At 39.9% G+C, this 19,960-nt stretch overlaps 1 protein-coding gene across 6 annotated transcripts; it reads left to right on the top strand.

The window, feature by feature from the left end:
* On the top strand, nt 1-19,609 carry LOC659557 (muscle calcium channel subunit alpha-1). 6 transcript variants are annotated; one of them, XM_064359272.1, is made up of 31 exons: nt 1-404; nt 8,283-8,571; nt 9,431-9,536; nt 9,588-9,727; nt 9,784-9,890; nt 9,943-10,095; nt 10,144-10,358; nt 10,411-10,514; nt 10,567-10,973; nt 11,027-11,100; nt 11,153-11,304; nt 11,355-11,565; nt 11,619-11,739; nt 11,807-12,020; nt 12,071-12,156; nt 12,510-12,639; nt 12,920-13,052; nt 13,109-13,272; nt 13,333-13,420; nt 13,538-13,645; nt 14,176-14,283; nt 14,965-15,017; nt 15,077-15,695; nt 15,750-15,833; nt 15,895-16,089; nt 16,142-16,247; nt 16,300-16,454; nt 16,506-17,171; nt 17,221-17,543; nt 18,448-18,785; nt 19,022-19,609. In XM_064359272.1, exons 1-31 carry the CDS (start codon nt 380-382, stop codon nt 19,342-19,344), a joined length of 5,997 nt encoding a protein of 1,998 aa, XP_064215342.1. In that variant the 5' UTR covers nt 1-379; the 3' UTR covers nt 19,345-19,609. The 6 variants fall into 6 exon arrangements, with proteins under 6 accessions (XP_064215342.1, XP_015833195.1, XP_015833189.1 ...); XM_015977709.2 differs by lacking the exon at nt 13,538-13,645 and having other exon boundaries at nt 2-404; XM_015977703.2 differs by lacking the exons at nt 12,510-12,639; nt 13,538-13,645 and adding an exon at nt 12,266-12,389 and having other exon boundaries at nt 2-404.
* The last annotated feature ends 351 nt before the right edge of the window (nt 19,610-19,960 follow it).

The raw sequence follows: 19,960 nt of genomic DNA, 5'->3' as shown, positions 1-19,960 counted from the left end.
CGGAGGAGGGTGTGCAAGGGTGAATAAGTAGTGTGGGTTTTGAGTGAATTGTGTAAAAACAAAAGCGTTGCTCCTGCAGTGCAGCAGCAAGTCAGGAACGTCGGTCGTTAGTTGGCGTAGCACATCACTCGATGGCGCTGTGTAGTAGACGTCGAGACGCCGGTCGCCGGACGTAGAGTTTGTTAGCCGCCGATGCTATGCGGGGTGAGGTTCAAATCAAATACACGACTAGATATGTTCGCGTGATAAACTAACATAATTGTGTTCAGAAAAATTCAATTTAATTTCGGTCCCCGCGTCCGCTGTAATGTCAGTGATGCCGATATGGAGCGCAAATGTGCTTTAGAAACATCTCCAACTAACCAAATCCCTCTTTGTTATGGATCCGACACTGTATTGCCCCGGTAAGAGCTTGCTTCGAGTGTCTGTTTAGATTCGATGTCCACCCACTCATCATTCAAATTCGGCCGAAGAAGCGCCAAACACCACCGATATGCAGAATTGTCGCACCGCGCCACCGCCGCCCACAGCCACATAATATTACTTTGGGGCAATTGCCGGGCGGTTTCTTGTGTTTACAGACGGAAGTCGTGTCATCGGACATCCTTCGTCTTTGATTGATTTCGATATATAGGCCAAATCACACTATGCCCAAACCACGCCCAACACCGATCGATATTGTCCATGTAGGTTACTATACCTCTACTTCCCATACATCCTTTGAACATCCGAACTAGTCACCCGTGCTCTGATCTTATTTCCTTTGACGACAAAGGATTGTCCATTTCATTTACAAGCATTACACCCTTTGGACACCGCCAAATTTACCCCTTGCACATTTTTCCCCAATTATAACCCATCCCACTTCTATTTACATCACATCTGCATTTCGCGCGGACAAAAAATTTAACAAATGACGAACGGACGACACTTCCATGTGTCTACATTTGTTTTTCTATATCTTCTCTCGTTCACTTGATCTCTTGATTACGCCCTGTCAATCTCTTCCCGATTCGTTCAATCTCTCTAATACTCATCCAAGCGAATAAACTTTGACTTAAATCAGATTGATTTAGGGCCAAGTCCTTGTTTTATGGACCTTGCAGTGCCAAGTTAAGACGTTCATTAAGATACAGTATACCCGCAATTATGCAAATTTGTTTGCACATTCAACTTCACTGTTGACATATGTCCGATACTAACCAGATATACGATAAAGTCATAATCGCCAAAATACAACAAGCAAAGCGCTAACATTCGTGCAACACAAGATTTACTCCTTTATGACGCTATTCTTCTAAAGTGACAAAAGCACTTCACTTAACTACGTACAATTAGCACTCTCCTCTAAACCAAGCTTTGCGTCACTACCAAAGCTCCGGGTAATCTATTACACGGACTATTCTCTTATTTTTTCCAATGAAATCAATAGTTCGGTACCAATTGCGGGCCGTAAATTAGAAGTGAGCCCTTTACTTTTCCTGAAAAATGCAGGCTGGCGGACGGGTGGCAGTCACGCTAAACTCGGAGGATTTTTTAATTGATTAGTTGATTAGTTTTACGCAGGGAAATCGAAAAATATTTGTAAATGTCAGGCGTGATTTATTCGTTAATATGGTTTGGACATGTTAGCTTTTCAGCAAACGATGCATGTGCACTGCATCATTCGTATGACCTATTTTGTATTGTGCTAAACCGACGATTATTTTAATGAAGACTACTCTACTGTCAGATTCAAACATTGTCCTCCTTTTTAATGAGAGGAAAATGCCGGTATCGCTGCTAATGTCTAATTCATGCCATTAATTCAATAAGTATGAAGGAACTGAAGGAAGCTTGTCATTTGACGTTTCTCAAGGATTAGGTAAACTTCCTAAAACCTCATCCCTAATAGAATTAGCTTTGCGTAATTACTAAAAGTTGTTTGGTAACATGGTAAAGTGAATTGAACATTTCCTCTTATTAAATTATATAGGCTTCATCCTTCATAACATTTTCCACCGTAGTCAAATTTCCAGCATCGAAATTTACTTGACGTGTATTAAAACAAGCCGAGATTTCTCCTCTTCTTTCTAAGCCTCATTTTTCGAGAATTTCCCCGATCCTAATAAATCTGAATTATTGAGTTCGTGCAGTGCTTTGTTTCGGAAAAAGAGGAAGTGGAGCTTTAAATTAAGCTCACTCTGCTACTAGTGTTTGTCCTAATGATCGATCTTGATTCCTCCAAATTACCTAGCCGCTAAATAGATTCAAATTAGGTGATGTTGACGTTTTCCTCACCGAGTTCAAGTTCACATTAAACCACTCCAACTATAATTGCTTCAGTTTCAATCAGAGGAGCAGAGAAACTAACTGAATAAAACTCCAGATTGGGTTAGAATTGAACGATTTGGCATAATTCGGCAGAAAATCAGAAAATCAATACTCACTATTATAACCAATTAACGTACCGCAGGGTGCACACCTTTTGCTGCAATCAGCATTTCTCCAGTCGAGAGCTTCGACTTAACTCCATGCAAAAGTTACATTTCATCGAGTTTCCACTTCACTCGACACAAAGGAATTAAAGTTGACTTCAATTCGGTTGTAATAACACGTTTCTCGACAGTCTGGTTAACAAAAAAGCTCTGGACGGTAAGATATCTCGGATTTGCTTCATGCGAATTATTACCCCAGGTGGCTTAACAGAAAAATCATTTTGCACCAATATCACGTTCCTTTAATTAACTGTTTCCTTTCTAATCCTAAATGGTCGTCACAAATTGGAATAAAACGCAATTTTACGAAAAACCATTTTAAATTCATTTTGCTTCGAATTTAATGGAAATAAAAAGAAATGAGAAAAAAAAGAATGAAAAGCATATTATTGATTGCAAGATTTATTCTGAAATGAAGCGCAAAATTGTCAGCAGGATATTCATTTTTCCTCGCGATAAAATTTCTCGGGAAAAGCTCCGCGTTGGTTACAATTTGTATTATTTAGCTACTTTTGCTACCTTAATTAAGTTATTTATTCTAATTGATTGTCAATTTTAATTAGCTTTTTGCTCGTGTCAAACGCAGTTAGAACAGTTTGGTTCACTTTTCGCAAAGTGAAAAGGTTCTTTGCCTTGTTTATTTACGAAACGTAAATGATTACATTTAGCAAATTAAAACGCGCGGAAGTCGATTTTGTTTTCATTTTTCACCAGATTTCGTTAAAGAAATGTGTTTTCTTGGACTCGTATCAAAAGTAAAATTGAGGTCAATGCAAGTGCAAATATCATCACATCACACAATAAATTTAATTAGTGAAAACAATTGGAGGAATAATTGTTATCGACTAGTCAGACAGGCGGGGAATTCCCCAGCTATTTGCGCACTAGATTATTATCAAAAATATCATCCACGCAAAATAATGCAATTATGTGAAAATATTGGCGCAAAATAGCACCGTGAATATTGGAGAAGCGGTTTGGCTGGATGAAATGCGTCAGCACAAATGTGAACTTTTGTTCTTGTGTGATGTCTTTATCAAATTATTTGCCCATTCGCAAGATACGCTTCATAAATTTTAAAGCGAGTTTCCTCTAATGCCATACATCCGAACAATGTATATCATATTATGGGGATGCGTTTTTGAGGGAGATTCCCAGATTTATCTTCCTCACTCGCCAATAAAAGCGTTCTGCTACATTACAAGTATTTAATTGTTAAAAGCTGAAAGCGTTTCATTCTTATCGGGAATTAAAAATCCTAAGTAAATTAGCAAAGACGAACAAAACGTTAACTCAATCAAGCCTTGATCCTGCTCATTGAAAAACTCGGATGTTCTGGAAGCTTCTGTTTTACCGGCTGTCTAATTAGCTTGGAAATTTATTTTTGTCGATTTTGTTCGCTCAAAGCTGTATATGATTTCATTATGTTCCTTCATTACTCCACTTGTGAAGATGCGATGATAAGAGACAAAGCGTTTGCCGCAGACTTCACAGTGGTAAATCAATCAGTGGAGGCGAAAATTCCTCGATACTGATCTCTCTCTAGTTTCCTTGCCAAGTTTTGTTCTCCGTTATCGTTCATGCGTGTCTTCTTCAGATCATCTACGTCAACATCTCATCACAATTGGCGCATTTCAACTAATGCGAATTGCGATTTCGCCGAATGATAAGCCGCCCTCCGGCGAACTAACAGCGAGATAATTTACAAAGGGTATTGAAGGGAATTATTTCAAGGAAATTTAGATATTAGGATAGTGGCTTCCTGTGACGGTTTATTTGTTTCGGGGAGTTTTTTAACCGAAATTTAACCAAATGTGACAGTTTGATCAAGTTTAATTTCCATTTATCGATTGGAGCGTTCCGGGGAAAAGATAACACGTCGAGACATTTTTATTTATGTGGTAATATTATTCACACATTTCACAAGAGTTATATTATCAAAACGGTTTATTGTGAATAAAATTTACGACTAATAGTTGCATTTTGCCTTTGACAATCTGGGTATAGCAATTAACGTCCCTTTTATAACAAACAAATCTATAAAAGCAACTCGTAAAAATATTCCACTACATAATCCTTTTTATACGGGAAGCGCAATTAAGGCGCAAGTGGGACCAAAACCATCATTTCATGTTTACCAGGACTCTTCCTGTTCCTATAAATCAAAAGTGCACCCACACAGTTTTCCCGATTTTTCCAACTCGTCTATTTGAAAGTTTTCTCAATGCATTTCGGCTGAAAGCTCGGATTAATTGTTTCTAAAGGGTCGTGTGGCATTTTATGCAAATTTGCGGGCTGGCAGGGACAAAGGGTATAAAATTCAATCAAAATGAAAAATTTAATCAAACAAAAAAATCGAGGATAATGCGAGATTAAACGAAAATTTCGTTTTAAAAGTGGATAGCGCATGCCCGTTCTATTACACAATACATAGACGTTGAGCGTCGAGATGCGGCGCCGTCGTTGACGCCGAATAAACAAGAGCAGTCTGTGTCCTGTACAAATTAGAGAAAGTACCCGTTTAGTGTTCGTAAGAAACGTTTTACTCAAATATGGATTTTATGGGGTAACCTCACGGCTCGGGAGGATTTGGAGAATGAGGTAGGGAATTCATCCAACAAATTCAAATAAACGATTTCGTTAAGCTCATTGATTCGAGTTATTTTAAACAGTTAGTCGTAATTAGCTGTCATAAGAGCCATTGTTTCTCCAATAAAACGCTAATTGCCTCTCTCTAAATCGCGCTCATACGCAAATTCTATATCTATAACCTCGGCGACCTTGACTCAGTTCGTTCTTCAGCGAAGAAGAGATAATTAGGACTGGGGAAGGAATCAGGAGTGAGTCTGGAAGGAGCATTTTTAATTAAAATGAAGGAAGCGTGAAAAACTTTCTATTCAATTTTTTATCGTGGGAGTTCTCCATCACCCTACCATCACTATGTATAATAGAATTGCCATTTAGTTCAGCCGGGTTTAAGTGTCTGTCTAATTTAAATATTTTCTAGAGAAATAATTAAATCGTAAGAAATAAAATGGGAGTTATAAATGGAATCTAATTGTTTGTATTTCACCAAGCACAAATTGTTTTTCTAAGGGTTTATTTCAAAGAGCTAAATCTCGGGATTTGGCTCGGCCAAATGCTCTTTTTTTCTATCTCGCTGCCACTTCAATTTTCCTTTGTTTTTTCTTTGAATAGGTCCTTATTTAAGAATCTTCTTGAAGTTGTATTGTCTTTGAAAAAATTGCTAAACTTCATTCGATGCTATCGACGCCGAACTTCGCAAATTTGATTGTAATAAATGAAAGGCACAATCAAATACCAAGCACTTCAAAGATTGTGTCAGCGGCAAAATCATTTTGACACTCGAAAAGTAATTAAATATGAAATTAAAATGCCGCGTCTTAATTAACCAGTAATGAGACTTTTTCGACTTTGAGTTGATTTTGATGAAAATTATCTCCAGCGTAGCGTTTTTATTGGAGTAATAATTGAATTTATTATTTTGGCGAGAGGGTAATAAAATTCTACCAAAAATTGCACACGTGGGATTAGGTCCCTTGATAGCATATCTTATCTTCTCGAATTCTCAATTTCACACTTCCACAAACACGATTTATTAGGAGAAAAATAATCGTTTCAGCCCTTTCCATTATCCAATTCCTGATCATGCATTATGATTGATGTAATTAGCTAGGTGTCGAGTGTTATTTATCTATGCGTCTGCGTGGGGTGTGTCAGTGCAGCAGTTTTCAGCTCCAGCGCAACTATAAGAGCTTTCCTGAAAACTTGTTAAATCTCGAAAAGCCAGCTACAAAGAACTGATATTCAGGATTGATGACGCAGCTTTCGCATATTGAAATACAGGATGTGATTTTTGTATAAAAAAAGTCGAAAAAGATTTGACTCGTAAGGATTCAAGGGTCGAACTTGACAGCTATTGGAGGAGAGAGGAAATGCAACTTTGTCGGATGTTACGACCGCACGGGTATCCATAGTAACAAGGATATTGATAAACTGCAACTTTACACAAATTGCTAACAAGTATTACAGGGCATTCACTGATTGTTATAGCGATTTGCCCCCAATTTTCATTGCATGAAACTTGGGATGATGTTTTCAGGAGTTCCACTTCGAAAATTACAAAGCCACAAATAAGTGCCTACCCAATTAAAGTTTGAGCTTGATTCTTCGCTTTACGTAATTCAATTTGCGGGTAATTTTATGACAATAATTGCGATTCTAACTCCTTGTTTATTGCGTGGGTTAATGACCGTTCAGTGAAATATTTTTTCTAACTGAAGAATTCCCAACTAACGCACTGCACTAGATGAAACGATGGAATTTAGAGAACGTGCTCGTTGCTTAATTAAATTTGTAATATATCAAAATGAAATATTAAATAGTGACACGTTTGGAGGAACATGACAGAAATTTGCTCTTGTTACAAGTGACGAGCAAAAAGTTCCGAGACAAAGTTTCATTTTAATTGGAGCACTCTTTCAAAGACAATAAAGATAAGGTCGCTATCAGGAATCACTCAAAGTGTGATAGTTAAGGGTAGATTGAAAAATCTATAATCTAACAAAGTTCCAGAACTTGCGTAACCTATCAAAATGATTCCATTCGGAACGAATACGCCTACACAAAACTATGTTACAAACTTTTGAAGAGCATCTATTCTATTGCTTGATCGTAAATAAATTCCAGACGACGTGGTAATTTAAAATCAAAATCTGAAACGTTTCCATATGTTTACTTTGTACCAATGGGAACGCTATGCAAATGGTTCAGATATAATTGAATGTTGCAAATATTAAACTTAAATGGATACATAAAGAAGATCGAAATCCGTTACGGCTGTTAGTTTTCTTTAAACTTTGTTTCGTTTGTGCTGTAATTGGATGCTGAGCAAATAAATGTTATTATTAGCAGGAATATTGTTTTACTTCATTACTAGACTTTAGATCAATGCGCTCATATTTTCGCTCGGGGTGATAAACGACAAAATGAGAATTTTTCGTTTGTTGCAAAATCGTGTAGAGTGACATGTTTAACTTATGTCAACTTTAATATGCAATAAAATTCCTGGCCGTATATATTTCAAAAGAAATTGGAAACTCTCACCCGGAAAGGTTTTAGCCGGATATTTATTCGTCTCTAAAATTGGTTGACGTAACAAGTCTTATATTTATAAATCAATACAAGGTGGGACAAAATTTAACGTTATTGAAAATGACAAAGTTGAAATATTAAAGTAAAAACCATACGAAGTTTAAATCGTAAAAGCATATAGAATAGGTGAAGGTGATCGATATCATCCAGCTAGCAACCAAATTGATTCGAAGACAGGAAAGACAAAAAATGTTTGCGAAAGATATTGACGGTTTGGTTATGAAAACACGCACTCAACTATACGTAAAATCAAAAGTCAACATCGAAATAAATAAAAATTTGTATCCACGTATGTTGAGTGAATTTTTCAGGACTAACTTCGGAAGTTTCGAAAGCTTGATGCGATAGGCATCTGGTGGCTTAATATCCAATTTAAATAACTAAGCTAGTGATTTATGAACGAGATTTAAGAAAGTGCACCTGCACGATACAAGAACAAATCCTTTATTTTGTGCGCTAATCCTTGTTATTTTTAACCCGCGTGTAGGTTTCTGAAAATTCCAAACAAATTGCAGAAGTTTGCTGAGAGCTTCCGTTGTCAGAGAGGGTTTAGTGTTCTAAATGAAAACAATCAAGTTTGGGGATTTAGCTCCGGTGAAAGCTCCTCGTAAGAGGCTGTGTTTGTTGCAGGACTGCAGTATGAGCTTCGAGAGTCCGCCGATAACCGTCTGTGGTCCGTGCAACCGCCATATACAGGTTGCGCATGGCAAGGGCCGATTAGTGCGACAGCGACCGCAATGAGCACTGTGGGGGCGGGCGTGACGAGCCCGGGACAAACGGGGGCCCGCACAACGACTGCCCCCAGGCGGCCTATGCGCCGCGGCGGCAAGCCGCCCCCGGATAGACCGCAACGCGCCCTCTTCTGTCTTTACCTCAAGAACCCCATCAGGAAACTCTGCATTGACGTCGTCGAGTGGAAGTATCCTTTCAGAACGCACTCATTTCAAAAACACTGTTTTACTCTTATCTTCTCCGCGGATTACCCATTCCAGGCGCCACTCACATGCATCATAACGCGCCTAATTGCCTCCGACCCGGGCCGCCACTTTGGCACCGATTAGGCACTCGCGAGGGGCTCCTTCATTTCACAGAATCAAAATTCTACCTTTTCTGGATGTAAGCCCCTCGCAAATCTCTTGATAATAAAGTTTCACCCTTTGTGTTAAAGACGTAAACATTTCTCTATGTGCTATCTGCCCCGCCGGACCAACCCGTCCCGTCTTCCCCTACGTGTTTTACGACGGCTCAAATCGGTAGACAACAAATACAAAATATTTTCAAATTTTTGGTCGAAAACTATAATTTTTTTGGCTTAATTTTTCAATTATTATCAAAAAATGTTGAATAAATCTATTTTTCGAGAATTTGGTGTATGGGCTTTAGCGATCCCTCCATATAGCAAGTATTAAAGGTTCTATAAATAGATGTAATTTGATTTTATCATTATTTGAAAAAAATTCGTTCTTTATGAAAAGCAGCAATTTAATAATAAAAGTGCTCAAAAGACTGATTTCTTATAATGATCAATTTAGCAAATATGTTGTCTAAATCCTCGTAAACAAACCTGTGCCAAGGGCCCTTAGAACTAATCAAAATATCAGAAATTGTTTATTGATTATTCATAAGTCGCCCCAAGAGTTTGTGATTTACATAGCTCCGTTTTTGGAAATGGAGACAAACGACTTACAGTGGAGAAGATCGATTTATCTAACTGATAGTCGCTTCATTCTCACTCAAGTTGACCACTTGTTTTCTCGTTTTTTCTTAACTACACCCAGACCTTTTGAATATTTAATTTTACTTACAATTTTCGCGAACTGTGTTGCCTTAGCTGTTTACACACCTTTCCCCAATGGTGACTCAAACGTAACAAATGGGATTTTGGTAAAAACGCAAGCTTTGACTGACAATTATTACAAAGAAATTTACTTGCAGGAAAAGATTGAATATATATTTTTAGTAATTTTCACGGTTGAATGTATAATGAAGATAATTGCTTATGGTTTTTTGATGCATCAAGGTGCTTACCTTCGGAATGGATGGAACTTACTAGATTTTACAATTGTAGTAATAGGGTAAAGTACTCGTAATAGTCAATTTGCAAAACTCTAAATTTTGGATAATTTTATAGTATGATAAGTACTGCATTATCAACACTTATAGGAGATAGTTTTGACGTTAAAGCTCTAAGAGCCTTTAGAGTTCTACGACCTTTAAGGCTCGTTTCTGGTGTTCCCAGTAAGTTTCTTTCGCTAATTTCGAAAAACTTTTCGCCATTGCCGCTTTCTAGGTCTACAAGTTGTATTGAACTCGATTCTTCGTGCCATGGTGCCTTTATTACATATTGCTCTGTTAGTATTGTTTGTTATAATAATTTACGCGATTATTGGTTTAGAATTATTCTCAGGAAAAATGCATAATACTTGTTGGAATGAAAAAAAAGGTACTTTGCTTTTTTTGGGATTGGTGTTTGTTTAAAATAAATTTGTAGAAGCATTTATGGACGAGCCTCATCCTTGTGGTGCTAATGGCTTTAATTGTACAGAACATGATAGTGATATGGTCTGTTCAGAATTTGTACCAGGTATTAATAACACTTGGGAAGGACCTAACTCTGGAATAACCAACTTTGATAACTTTGGCTTATCGATGTTGACTGTATTCCAGTGTATAACACTTGAAGGCTGGACCGATGTGCTTTATAATGTTTGTATTCGAAAAATCAGTCAAACTTTGAGTGCATTTTTGAAAATTTTAGATTCAAGATGCAATGGGCAGAACATGGCAATGGTCATATTTTGTTTCCATGGTTATTTTGGGTGCATTTTTCGTAATGAATTTAATTCTCGGTGTCTTGAGCGGGTAATTTTTCCAGCTGAATAGAATGGCTCAGTCCTGACGTTGAATATTTTAGTGAGTTTTCCAAAGAAAGAGAGAAAGCTAAAGCTAGAGGCGATTTCCATAAATTGCGAGAGAAACAACAGATTGAGGAAGACTTAAAAGGATATCTAGACTGGATAACTCAAGCTGAAGATATTGAACCAGAAGGAGAGGACCAATCGAACCAAGACGCTAGAAATAATCCAGCTAACGAAATGGAATCCACGGACCAGTTAGGTGAAGAAGAAATCCAACAAGAATCATGGTTTAAAAAACGAAAAAAGGATTTCGAAAGAATTAATCGCAGGATGCGTAGATCCTGTCGAAAAGCTGTTAAATCTCAAACCTTTTATTGGCTCATTATTGTATTAGTATTTTTAAATACAGGTGTTTTGGCAACGGAACACTATAATCAGCCGCTGTGGTTAGATCGTTTTCAAGGTAAGATTTTGTGTTGTATAGCTACGAGATTCAATAATTAATTTTCGTTACAGAATATACAAATATGTTTTTCATTGCTCTTTTCACAATGGAAATGTTGTTGAAATTGTACAGTTTAGGTTTTCAAGTGAGCGAAAACTCGCATTTAATTGATTCGCAATTAATTATTTTATTTCCAGGGTTATTTTGTATCGTTATTTAACCGTTTCGATTGTTTTGTTGTTATTGGAAGTATATCAGAGATGATTTTAACGCATACAAATGTTATGCCTCCGTTAGGTATATCTGTATTACGTTGTGTTAGATTACTTAGAGTGTTCAAAGTGACCAAGTACGTAATTACTTAGCAAAATTTTGCATCGCTTATTAATTTTTTTGCAGATATTGGCGATCGCTGTCGAATTTAGTCGCCTCGTTGTTAAACTCAATACAATCAATAGCGTCTCTATTACTTTTGCTGTTCTTATTTATTGTTATTTTTGCTTTACTCGGTATGCAAGTTTTTGGTGGACGATTTAATTTTAATGATACTCAGGATAAACCGAGGTCCAATTTTGATAGCTTTTGGCAAAGCCTACTTACTGTATTTCAAGTAAGATCACATTAATCTTTTATGCGAATGTGGCACTTTTCAATTTTTTACAGATATTAACAGGTGAAGATTGGAATGCAGTGATGTATACCGGTATTGCTGCGTACGGAGGAGTTCATGGTTTTGGCGTTCTAGCTTGCATATACTTTATAATCCTGTTTATATGCGGTAACTGTATCCTTTTACTGCTTTCCATATTTTAGTTCCTGTTAGTTTTATTTTGTTTCCTTAACAATGGTAGATATACTGCTTAATGTCTTCTTGGCTATCGCCGTGGACAACTTAGCAGATGCGGAGTCACTGACTGCGATCGAAAAGGAGGAAGAGGAAGAAGCGCAAAACAAGTCGAAAAGCCCTACGCCCCACGAGGAAGAAAACGTCGAAGAAGAGGAAGAAGAGGAGCACAGTGTGGAAGAAGAGGAAACGGAAGAGGATGGTCAATACGATGGTGAAAGGTGGGTCAAGTAAGGTAAGATTAGGCCGAATCATGACTGTTGTTGTATAGATCGGAGCACGATGAAGAGGCGGAATCGCAAACGAAGATGACGCTGGACAACGAGGAGGAATACGAAGAGGAGCAAAACAGTCAGGGTAGGTTGATCTTTTCCAGGTACTTTGTCACTATCTTTATTGCTAGGATGTGATTTGGAAGGGAAGTTTGAAGTACGTAGTTAGGACAAAACATGGTAATGATTTTCAGACGAGCAAGTAGAAGTTACAAAAGATTCGGCCCGACCTCGCCGTTTATCGGAAGTAACCATCGTTAAGAAAATTCGTCCGATCCCAAAAGGCAGTGCCTTCTTTATATTTTCTAGTAAAAACAGGTAGGCCCCTTAAAACGGGACATAGTTGCAGAAGCGGGAGTTATTGTCGTGCCCCGTACACTTCATGCAGCTATGTTAGTTTAGTTCTGATAGTAATGTGAGCGGTGTATGAAATTACAGATGGGGACGAGGCTGAAAACGGTAGCAGAGTCGGTGCACGTCCTCGTCGCATGTCCGAAATAAAATCGAATTCACAGAAATTGCCTATTCCTCCAGCATCATCTTTCTTCATTTTTTCTCCTACGAACAGGTGAAATGTGGTAGACAGTGGTGCCGTAGGTCTTGTTGAAGTGTGTCTGCTTACACCCTGATCCGGCACTGTAGTGTGGTCCCGCACTGGTTTGTTCAGTAGTGCGACCCCGTAAAGCCCCGCAATTTACCAATAGTTAGAGTGTTTTTAGAATAGAATCGTTGTGCATTAGGGAGTAGTCTGTTTCAGCTCGCCCGAATCGAGGCTCCGAGGAGGATGTTTTGTGTAGATTATCCCGTGTGTCAGCAGAAGTTCTAACTCAGTTTCTCTTTTCTTCAAGGTTCCGGATCTTCTGCCACTGGCTGTGCAATCATAGCGTCTTCGGGAACGTCATTCTCGTGTGTATTATGGTTTCATCGGCACTTCTGGCCTTGGAGGATCCTATTCCTGCACCAGGTTCGGAAATGGGCAATGTACGTTTTCCCGGTGAGTGCAAGATGCAGATGTTTATTTGGTGGTGGTTTTGCAGATTTTGAAGATATTCGATTACGTTTTTACGGCAATATTCTCAGCGGAGTTGCTTCTAAAGACAATTTCCTACGGATGCATCCTGCACGACGGTGCCTTCTTGCGGTCGGCCTTCAACGTGCTAGACTTAGTAGTCGTGTGCGTGTCAATTGTGTCAATATACAGGTAAGTCAAGTTTGCGATGTTTGCTCTTTGAGGGTTGGCTCTTGTTGAATTGAATTGCAGTCAAGGAGCGATGTCAGTGGTGAAGATTCTGAGGGTGTTGCGCGTTCTTCGCCCATTGAGAGCAATCAATAGGGCTAAGGGATTAAAGGTAGGTGAGGGATCACGACCGGGTACTGTCATTCACTAAGCGTTAGATCACGGAGAAGTGGTGGAGGCAGGCCCCGCGAATTGTCGGCTGTCAGCTCTGACGTATGTCTGTTCTTAGCATGTAGTCCAGTGTGTGATAGTTGCGGTAAAGACCATCGGCAACATAGTGCTGGTCACCTGCCTCCTTCAATTCATGTTCGCGGTAATAGGAGTCCAATTGTTCAAGGTAGGCACCAGCAGTCCGTTGTTGTTCATGAGCAAATGCACCTATGGGTACCCCTACAACAACGCCCTTTCTCACAGTATTAACCTTGTATGTGGTGGGACCCGCGGGCCGAGCCGCCCAGGCTTGAGGCCTATTAACCCGCATGTCCCGCTCAAGCTGTCTGTGCGTGATGTGTGCTGTGCGTTGTTCTACGCCAAATATCACTCAATCTAAGTATCTCTATGATCTATAACATCGCGACTGAGCGTTGCGAGAACCGCAACGCGTCTACGCTCTCTACTCGCGTCTTCTTTCTTCTATCATGCAACGCCGCCTCCAGTCACACTTGTAGTCATATCTAGGGAAGGGCACCGCCGCCGCCCGGTCCCCCCTACGTCCTTGAATCACACGAAAGCGCCTCACGTCACCCTGGGTGCATTTGACGTCCCGGCTGGCTGCGCGATGCCCGACCGACGCCTCGCTCTGTTTACTATTCTATACTGACTATTTCGTTTGTTTCATCCTTTCATGCCGAATCTTCCTATGGCTAGTATGTAGTCAAATGCGTGATAGTAGCCATTAAGACGATCGGCAATATCATGCTGGTTACCTACCTCCTGCAGTTCATGTTCGCTGTGATAGGAGTGCAGCTATTTAAGGTAATTCTCCATGCTTCTAGCTGCACCTGACGGTAGATCTGCATGTTCTGGTCGTAGCTGGGTAGCAAGATGCTGGGACTCCTTCCAGGAGCCTTAGCTCTTGAAGGCGCTCTCACACTGAAACGCGCACCTCCACACCATTTTTGTCTGTTGTCTGTCTGTATAGCCTGCCTCTCTGTCGGCACTGTAGTAGATGCGATGTTAATGCGATGCGTTTTACGATAATGCGATGTCACGGTGGTGCTGGTAAGCTTTCGTTGGCTTTTATTTAAATTTTGCGCGACGCCGATCACCCACTTTGTCATTGTCTGCAGACTGCGGCTTGTAGATTATATTTTGCAGGCGGATGTTAACATGGTTATGTCGACGTTCACTTCTAACATAATAGGACGTGTAGATGCGTTACATATAATGTTATATATATTTAATATGTTTACTAGTTATGACTACAAGTGATCGCAACACGTAGGCAACATTAATATAATTTAGTGCACGTATTTATGCACGAATTTTGTAATTAATGTAAATTAAGATCATCGTTCACTGTATAACACTGTAACTAACTACGTTGCATTTTTGAACTTGCACGTTGTTTTTTTTTTTTTTTTGGTTTTCAAATTACAATTGCATGTCTCACAATAAACCGAACAAATCCTAACTAATTGATTTGCGTGGATTTAGGGAAAATTTTCTTCGTGTACTGATCGTTCCAAATTGACAGCATCTGAATGCAAGTAAGTCAATTAAAATCGTTGCTCGAACACCCTAGAGAAATTCATCGCGATCGTTTTAGCGGGACCTACTTAATTTATTTAGAAGGCGACATAAATAAACCAGAAATGAAAGAACGTAACTGGGAACCCAATCCTTTTCATTTCGACAACGTAGCTAAGGCCATGTTGACCCTCTTCACCGTGTCCACTTTTGAAGGATGGCCGGCGTTACTATACGTTTCAATTGACTCAAACGATGAGAATCGTGGACTTATTCATAACTACCGCCCCATTGTCGCTGCATATTACATAATTTACATCATCATCATTGCCTTTTTTATGGTTAACATCTTCGTTGGTTTCGTTATCGTTACATTCCAAAATGAAGGAGAGCAAGAGTATAAAAATTGCGAATTGGACAAAAACCAACGTAACTGCATAGAATTTGCGTTAAAAGCAAAACCTGTCCGAAGATACATTCCCAAACATCGCATTCAGTACAAAGTATGGTGGTTCGTAACGTCTAGGCCTTTCGAATACGCCATATTTATGCTAATCTTAACAAACACAATCACTCTTGCGATGAGATTTCATGGGCAGGACAAAACCTACGAATCCGTTTTGGACACCCTCAATATGATATTCACAGCTATTTTTGCAATGGAATTCGTGTTTAAGCTGGCAGCTTTTAGAATTAAGGTAGATCAACTCAAGATAAGCCTCAGAATTCATTACATCGTTTTCAATTTTCAGAATTATTTCGGGGACGCTTGGAACGTTTTTGATTTTATCATTGTTTTGGGAAGTTTTATTGATATTGTTTATCAAGACGTAAACGTAAGCAAAAGCCTAACTTAATAATTTACAAACTCTATTGTCCTTCCCTTTTCATATCTAGCCTGGTGGAACAAAACTTCAAATTTCAAGTAACTTCTTCAGACTCTTTCGAGTAATGAGACTTATAAAACTTCTTAATAAAGGCGAAGGCATTAGAACTTTACTTTGGACGTTTCTCAAGTCTTTTCAAGCCCTACCTTACGTTGCTCTCCTTATCGTCATGCTGTTTTTCATATATGCTGTAATAGGAATGCAGGTATGTTCCCAAGCGATTGTAACCACGCGAATACGCTTCAAAATTGTTTTAGATGTTTGGAAAAATCGAAAATGTTGACTCTGACACGCATATAAACCGCAACAATAACTTCGGGTCGTTTTTTCAAGCAGTTTTAGTTTTATTCAGATCAGCAACAGGTAGGATTTTTGCCTGTAGACTTGAACTTTGTTACATACTTATTTCGTGCAGGTGAAGGCTGGCAAGAGATTATGTTGGCTTGTGCCGATACTGAAAACGCTAAATGTGATAGCAGAGTCGAATTAAAACAGGGCGATAGCCCTTACTGTGGCTCCGACATAGCGTATCCATATTTTATATCGTTTTACGTTTTGTGTTCATTTTTGGTAATAATATCTAACGATGAGTGATAGTCGCGTCTAAAATTTCTCTTGTAGATTATTAATTTATTCGTAGCAGTTATTATGGATAATTTTGACTACTTGACCCGAGACTGGTCGATCTTAGGGCCACACCATTTAGACGAATTTATTCGATTGTGGAGCGAATACGACCCAGACGCAAAAGGCAGGATAAAGCACCTGGACGTGGTGACTCTTCTTCGCAAAATCTCTCCTCCGTTGGGTTTTGGCAAATTATGTCCTCATCGTGTCGCTTGCAAACGCTTGGTTTCCATGAATATGCCGTTAAATAGTGACGGCACCGTTCTTTTTAACGCAACACTTTTCGCTGTCGTTCGCACTTCACTTCGGATCAAAACAGAAGGAAATATTGACGATGCCAATGCAGAATTGCGTGCAGTGATCAAGAAGATTTGGAAACGAACGAATCCGAAACTGCTAGACCAGGTCGTACCTCCGCCCGGAGTCGACGACGAAGTCACCGTTGGGAAATTCTACGCGACGTTCCTCATTCAGGACTATTTCCGACGATTCAAAAAACGCAAAGAGCAAGAATTGAAAGAAGGCGATACGGAAACACACAACACGGTCACGCTACAGGCCGGCTTACGAACACTTCACGAGGCTGGACCGGAACTGAAACGTGCCATTTCAGGCAATCTTGACGAACTCGTTGATGACAATCCCGAACCGATGCATCGGGTGAGTTAGAGGATTTTGCGGCAATTGTTCTAAAGCAATTTCCTTGTAGAGAAATCATTCCCTCTTCGGTAGTGTTTGGTCTTCTATGCGGAGAGGACATAGTTTTAATCGAGCTAAATCTCTCAAAGCAAATTCAACCCAAATTAAAATTACTCCGGCTTCCAGCGTTGATTATCTTCCTTACAACTCTATTCACAGGACTGTTACAGAAGGGATGAATCATATTACGTCAATGACGAAAAGTGTTGTGCAAAACCGGGCTAGTGCCACGTCTTTACACAACCAAGAAGGCCTCAAAGACGAAGAAATCCCTCTGCGGTCGCTTAGCAATCTCCATAATGGAGATACCGAGAAAAACTTCCAAGTTATCGAGTAAGTTTTTGGACTTCGTCATTGAAAATACTCTTTATTTATTTATTTGTACCCCATTTTTTTCGGCACGTGGGAGGTTCACAATTTTGGGTTGCTCTGAAGTAATCATTGCCATTTGACAAATGCACCTTTTTCCAAAGTCAATGCATTTTGATTTTTTTGCACTTACTATGTACATATCACGATTTTATTACACAGCTGAGGCCAGATTAGAAAAAACTACAAATTATGTATATAGGTATGTAACATTGATATCGATTTACTAAAATAAAAAAAACTTATGGTTTTAACAACTTTGACCAAAGAGTGTTTATTGTTTGACTTGAACCAGGGTAAAACAAAATTTAATGAACTAAAATTTAGGATATACAATTTTATTGATCTGATAACAACGTCAACGTGTCTGTTGCCGGCTATTGCCCACCCCTGGTTTATAACGTTTTTGGGATCGGTTTAAAGTGTTCTAAAAATAAAAATCATTGACTTTTGGTTCATAACTTTATTTTGGCTTTCATTCAATACACAAGTGTCAAGTATATAGATTTTGTGGTTATAGTATGACGCAAATTATTAGGAATTTAGAGCGTAATCTCGTCGTGGATGTTTTTGTGGAAGTCTAATGAAAGAAATATAGGAAAATGTGTTTGGTAGGTAAGAGATGTGTATGGAACCTCCTTCGTGTTGACGTTTTGAATGTGGGAGGAATGTCAGTGGTACGAAGGAGCCAGTAGTGACTACAATATTATTTTGATTTTCAGTAAATCTGGCTTCCTCCACCCTAACTACAAGGGTAAGCGTAAGCGGATGTGAGCGTGTGCTGGTTTGATTTGATTTAACCGTTGGTTTTCGTTTTGGTTTTTGGTTTTTGCTAACCGGTCATGTGGTGATGTTGTGTTTGTGCTAGTCTGCAGGGTGACCACACTGAGCTGATGCCTCCGACTCCTCCGCCGCGGCGCGTTCGTCTGGGCCTGGGCGCCCTGGGAAACCTTGGGGGCGGTTGCATGACTGCCACGCCATCGCCTGTGCAACACGCACCGAGCTTTAGTCGCATAGCAAGCGGCCTGAAACTCGCACAAGCACAAGCTATGGCAGTTGCAGGCTTCTTGCCGGAGCCGTTGCCCTACGAGTGTAGCGTCCTCGGCGCTCCCGGCTCGCTCCAACCCTTCACCTCGGATTCGGAAGGGGACGGCCGGCATGCGCGTTGTTCCCTCCTAAATCACAGGGCTTCCTTCCATGGCAGAGGTTAGCCCCAGCTCACAGCTAGCGACCCGCATGCGACGACCCATCTGCATGTGCTTGCACCGGCCTCCACCTCCCGACCTGCCGGCGGGGCTGGAGGCCGGGGGGCGTAAAGGCATTGTGCAACACCATGCAGCAAGCAATGTCTTTACGCGGCCGGGAGTAGTGGTAGTAGCGTCTTAGCTATAGTGGCAGCAATGTGACGGCATTCTTGGGTTCTTTGGTTAACGAGGGGTTAGTTTCAGCACCGGCAGGAGAGCCGAACGGGCATGTGGGTTCTGAGCGATTGTCGCATTCTTTGCCTGGAAGCCCAGCAGACCGCCGGCCGACGTCCTTTGAGGTGGTGGGTTCGGCGGAAAGCCTTGTTGGGAGGATACTCGTCGAGCAAGGTTTAGGGAAGTACTGCGATCCGGATTTCGTGCGTAATACGTCAAAGGAGATGCAGGAAGCGCTAGATATGACGCAGGAGGAGATGGACCTAGCAGCTCACCAGCTCTTGCAGCAGGAGCGTCGCATTCACGCGCAGGCGCCCACAATCGACGCTCTGCATCCACAGTTATAGCAGCTCCCACCTCCATACAGCCTCAAGGTCTCCTAACCCTCCCGCCACACTACCAAGTGCCTAATTCATTTCTTCTGGTCCAAAGAAGACTAAATATAATAATAACGTGTAGTTTTTTAACCTGGATTTTACTTAAAAGGGATTGTTTCTCCAGTTACCAAATCCCATGTAAGGGGTGTGAGAACAAATAAGAACTGTCATTACAATTTTGTAATATCAAATGTGTCAAACTATTATAAATAAAATAAATCCTACTTCTCATTTATTTCAGTGATTAGTTGATTACATTTTAAGCACCCGATTCTACGCAATCCAATCTCAAAAAACGCACAACCTCGGTAATATATCGGCAACATTGCAGTGGTAAAATGTCAGAAATTTACAGACAAGCGACAAACAACACCAATAAAATTCTTGCGCAAACATCAGTATCTTAAAAGTTTGATTTCTTAACAGTGGCATTTACTCAAATAAACCTGATTCACCTAACGATTCTTATCTTGAACAAACATTTTATCAAGCGTTAAATTAATCTTGGGAAATGTAATTGTGACAAAACGTCTTATTTAAATAGTGGGATCAAACAAATTTTGCCGATACATTAGCGATCCAGTCT

The sequence above is a fragment of the Tribolium castaneum genome, chromosome 10 (assembly GCF_031307605.1).
Source record: "Tribolium castaneum strain GA2 chromosome 10, icTriCast1.1, whole genome shotgun sequence".
NCBI classification, from domain to species: domain Eukaryota; kingdom Metazoa; phylum Arthropoda; class Insecta; order Coleoptera; family Tenebrionidae; genus Tribolium; species Tribolium castaneum.
This window is presented reverse-complemented; position numbering and strand designations above follow the sequence as displayed.

Excerpts from the sequence above, each read along its gene's own strand:
- LOC659557 (XM_064359272.1), top strand. The coding sequence starts at position 380 with ATGGATCCGACACTGTATTGCCCCG. Across the intron at positions 11,566-11,618 it reads GCCTACTTACTGTATTTCAA|ATATTAACAGGTGAAGATTG; the intron begins GTAAGATCACAT and ends AATTTTTTACAG. Across the intron at positions 16,248-16,299 it reads TTTATTCAGATCAGCAACAG|GTGAAGGCTGGCAAGAGATT; the intron begins GTAGGATTTTTG and ends TATTTCGTGCAG.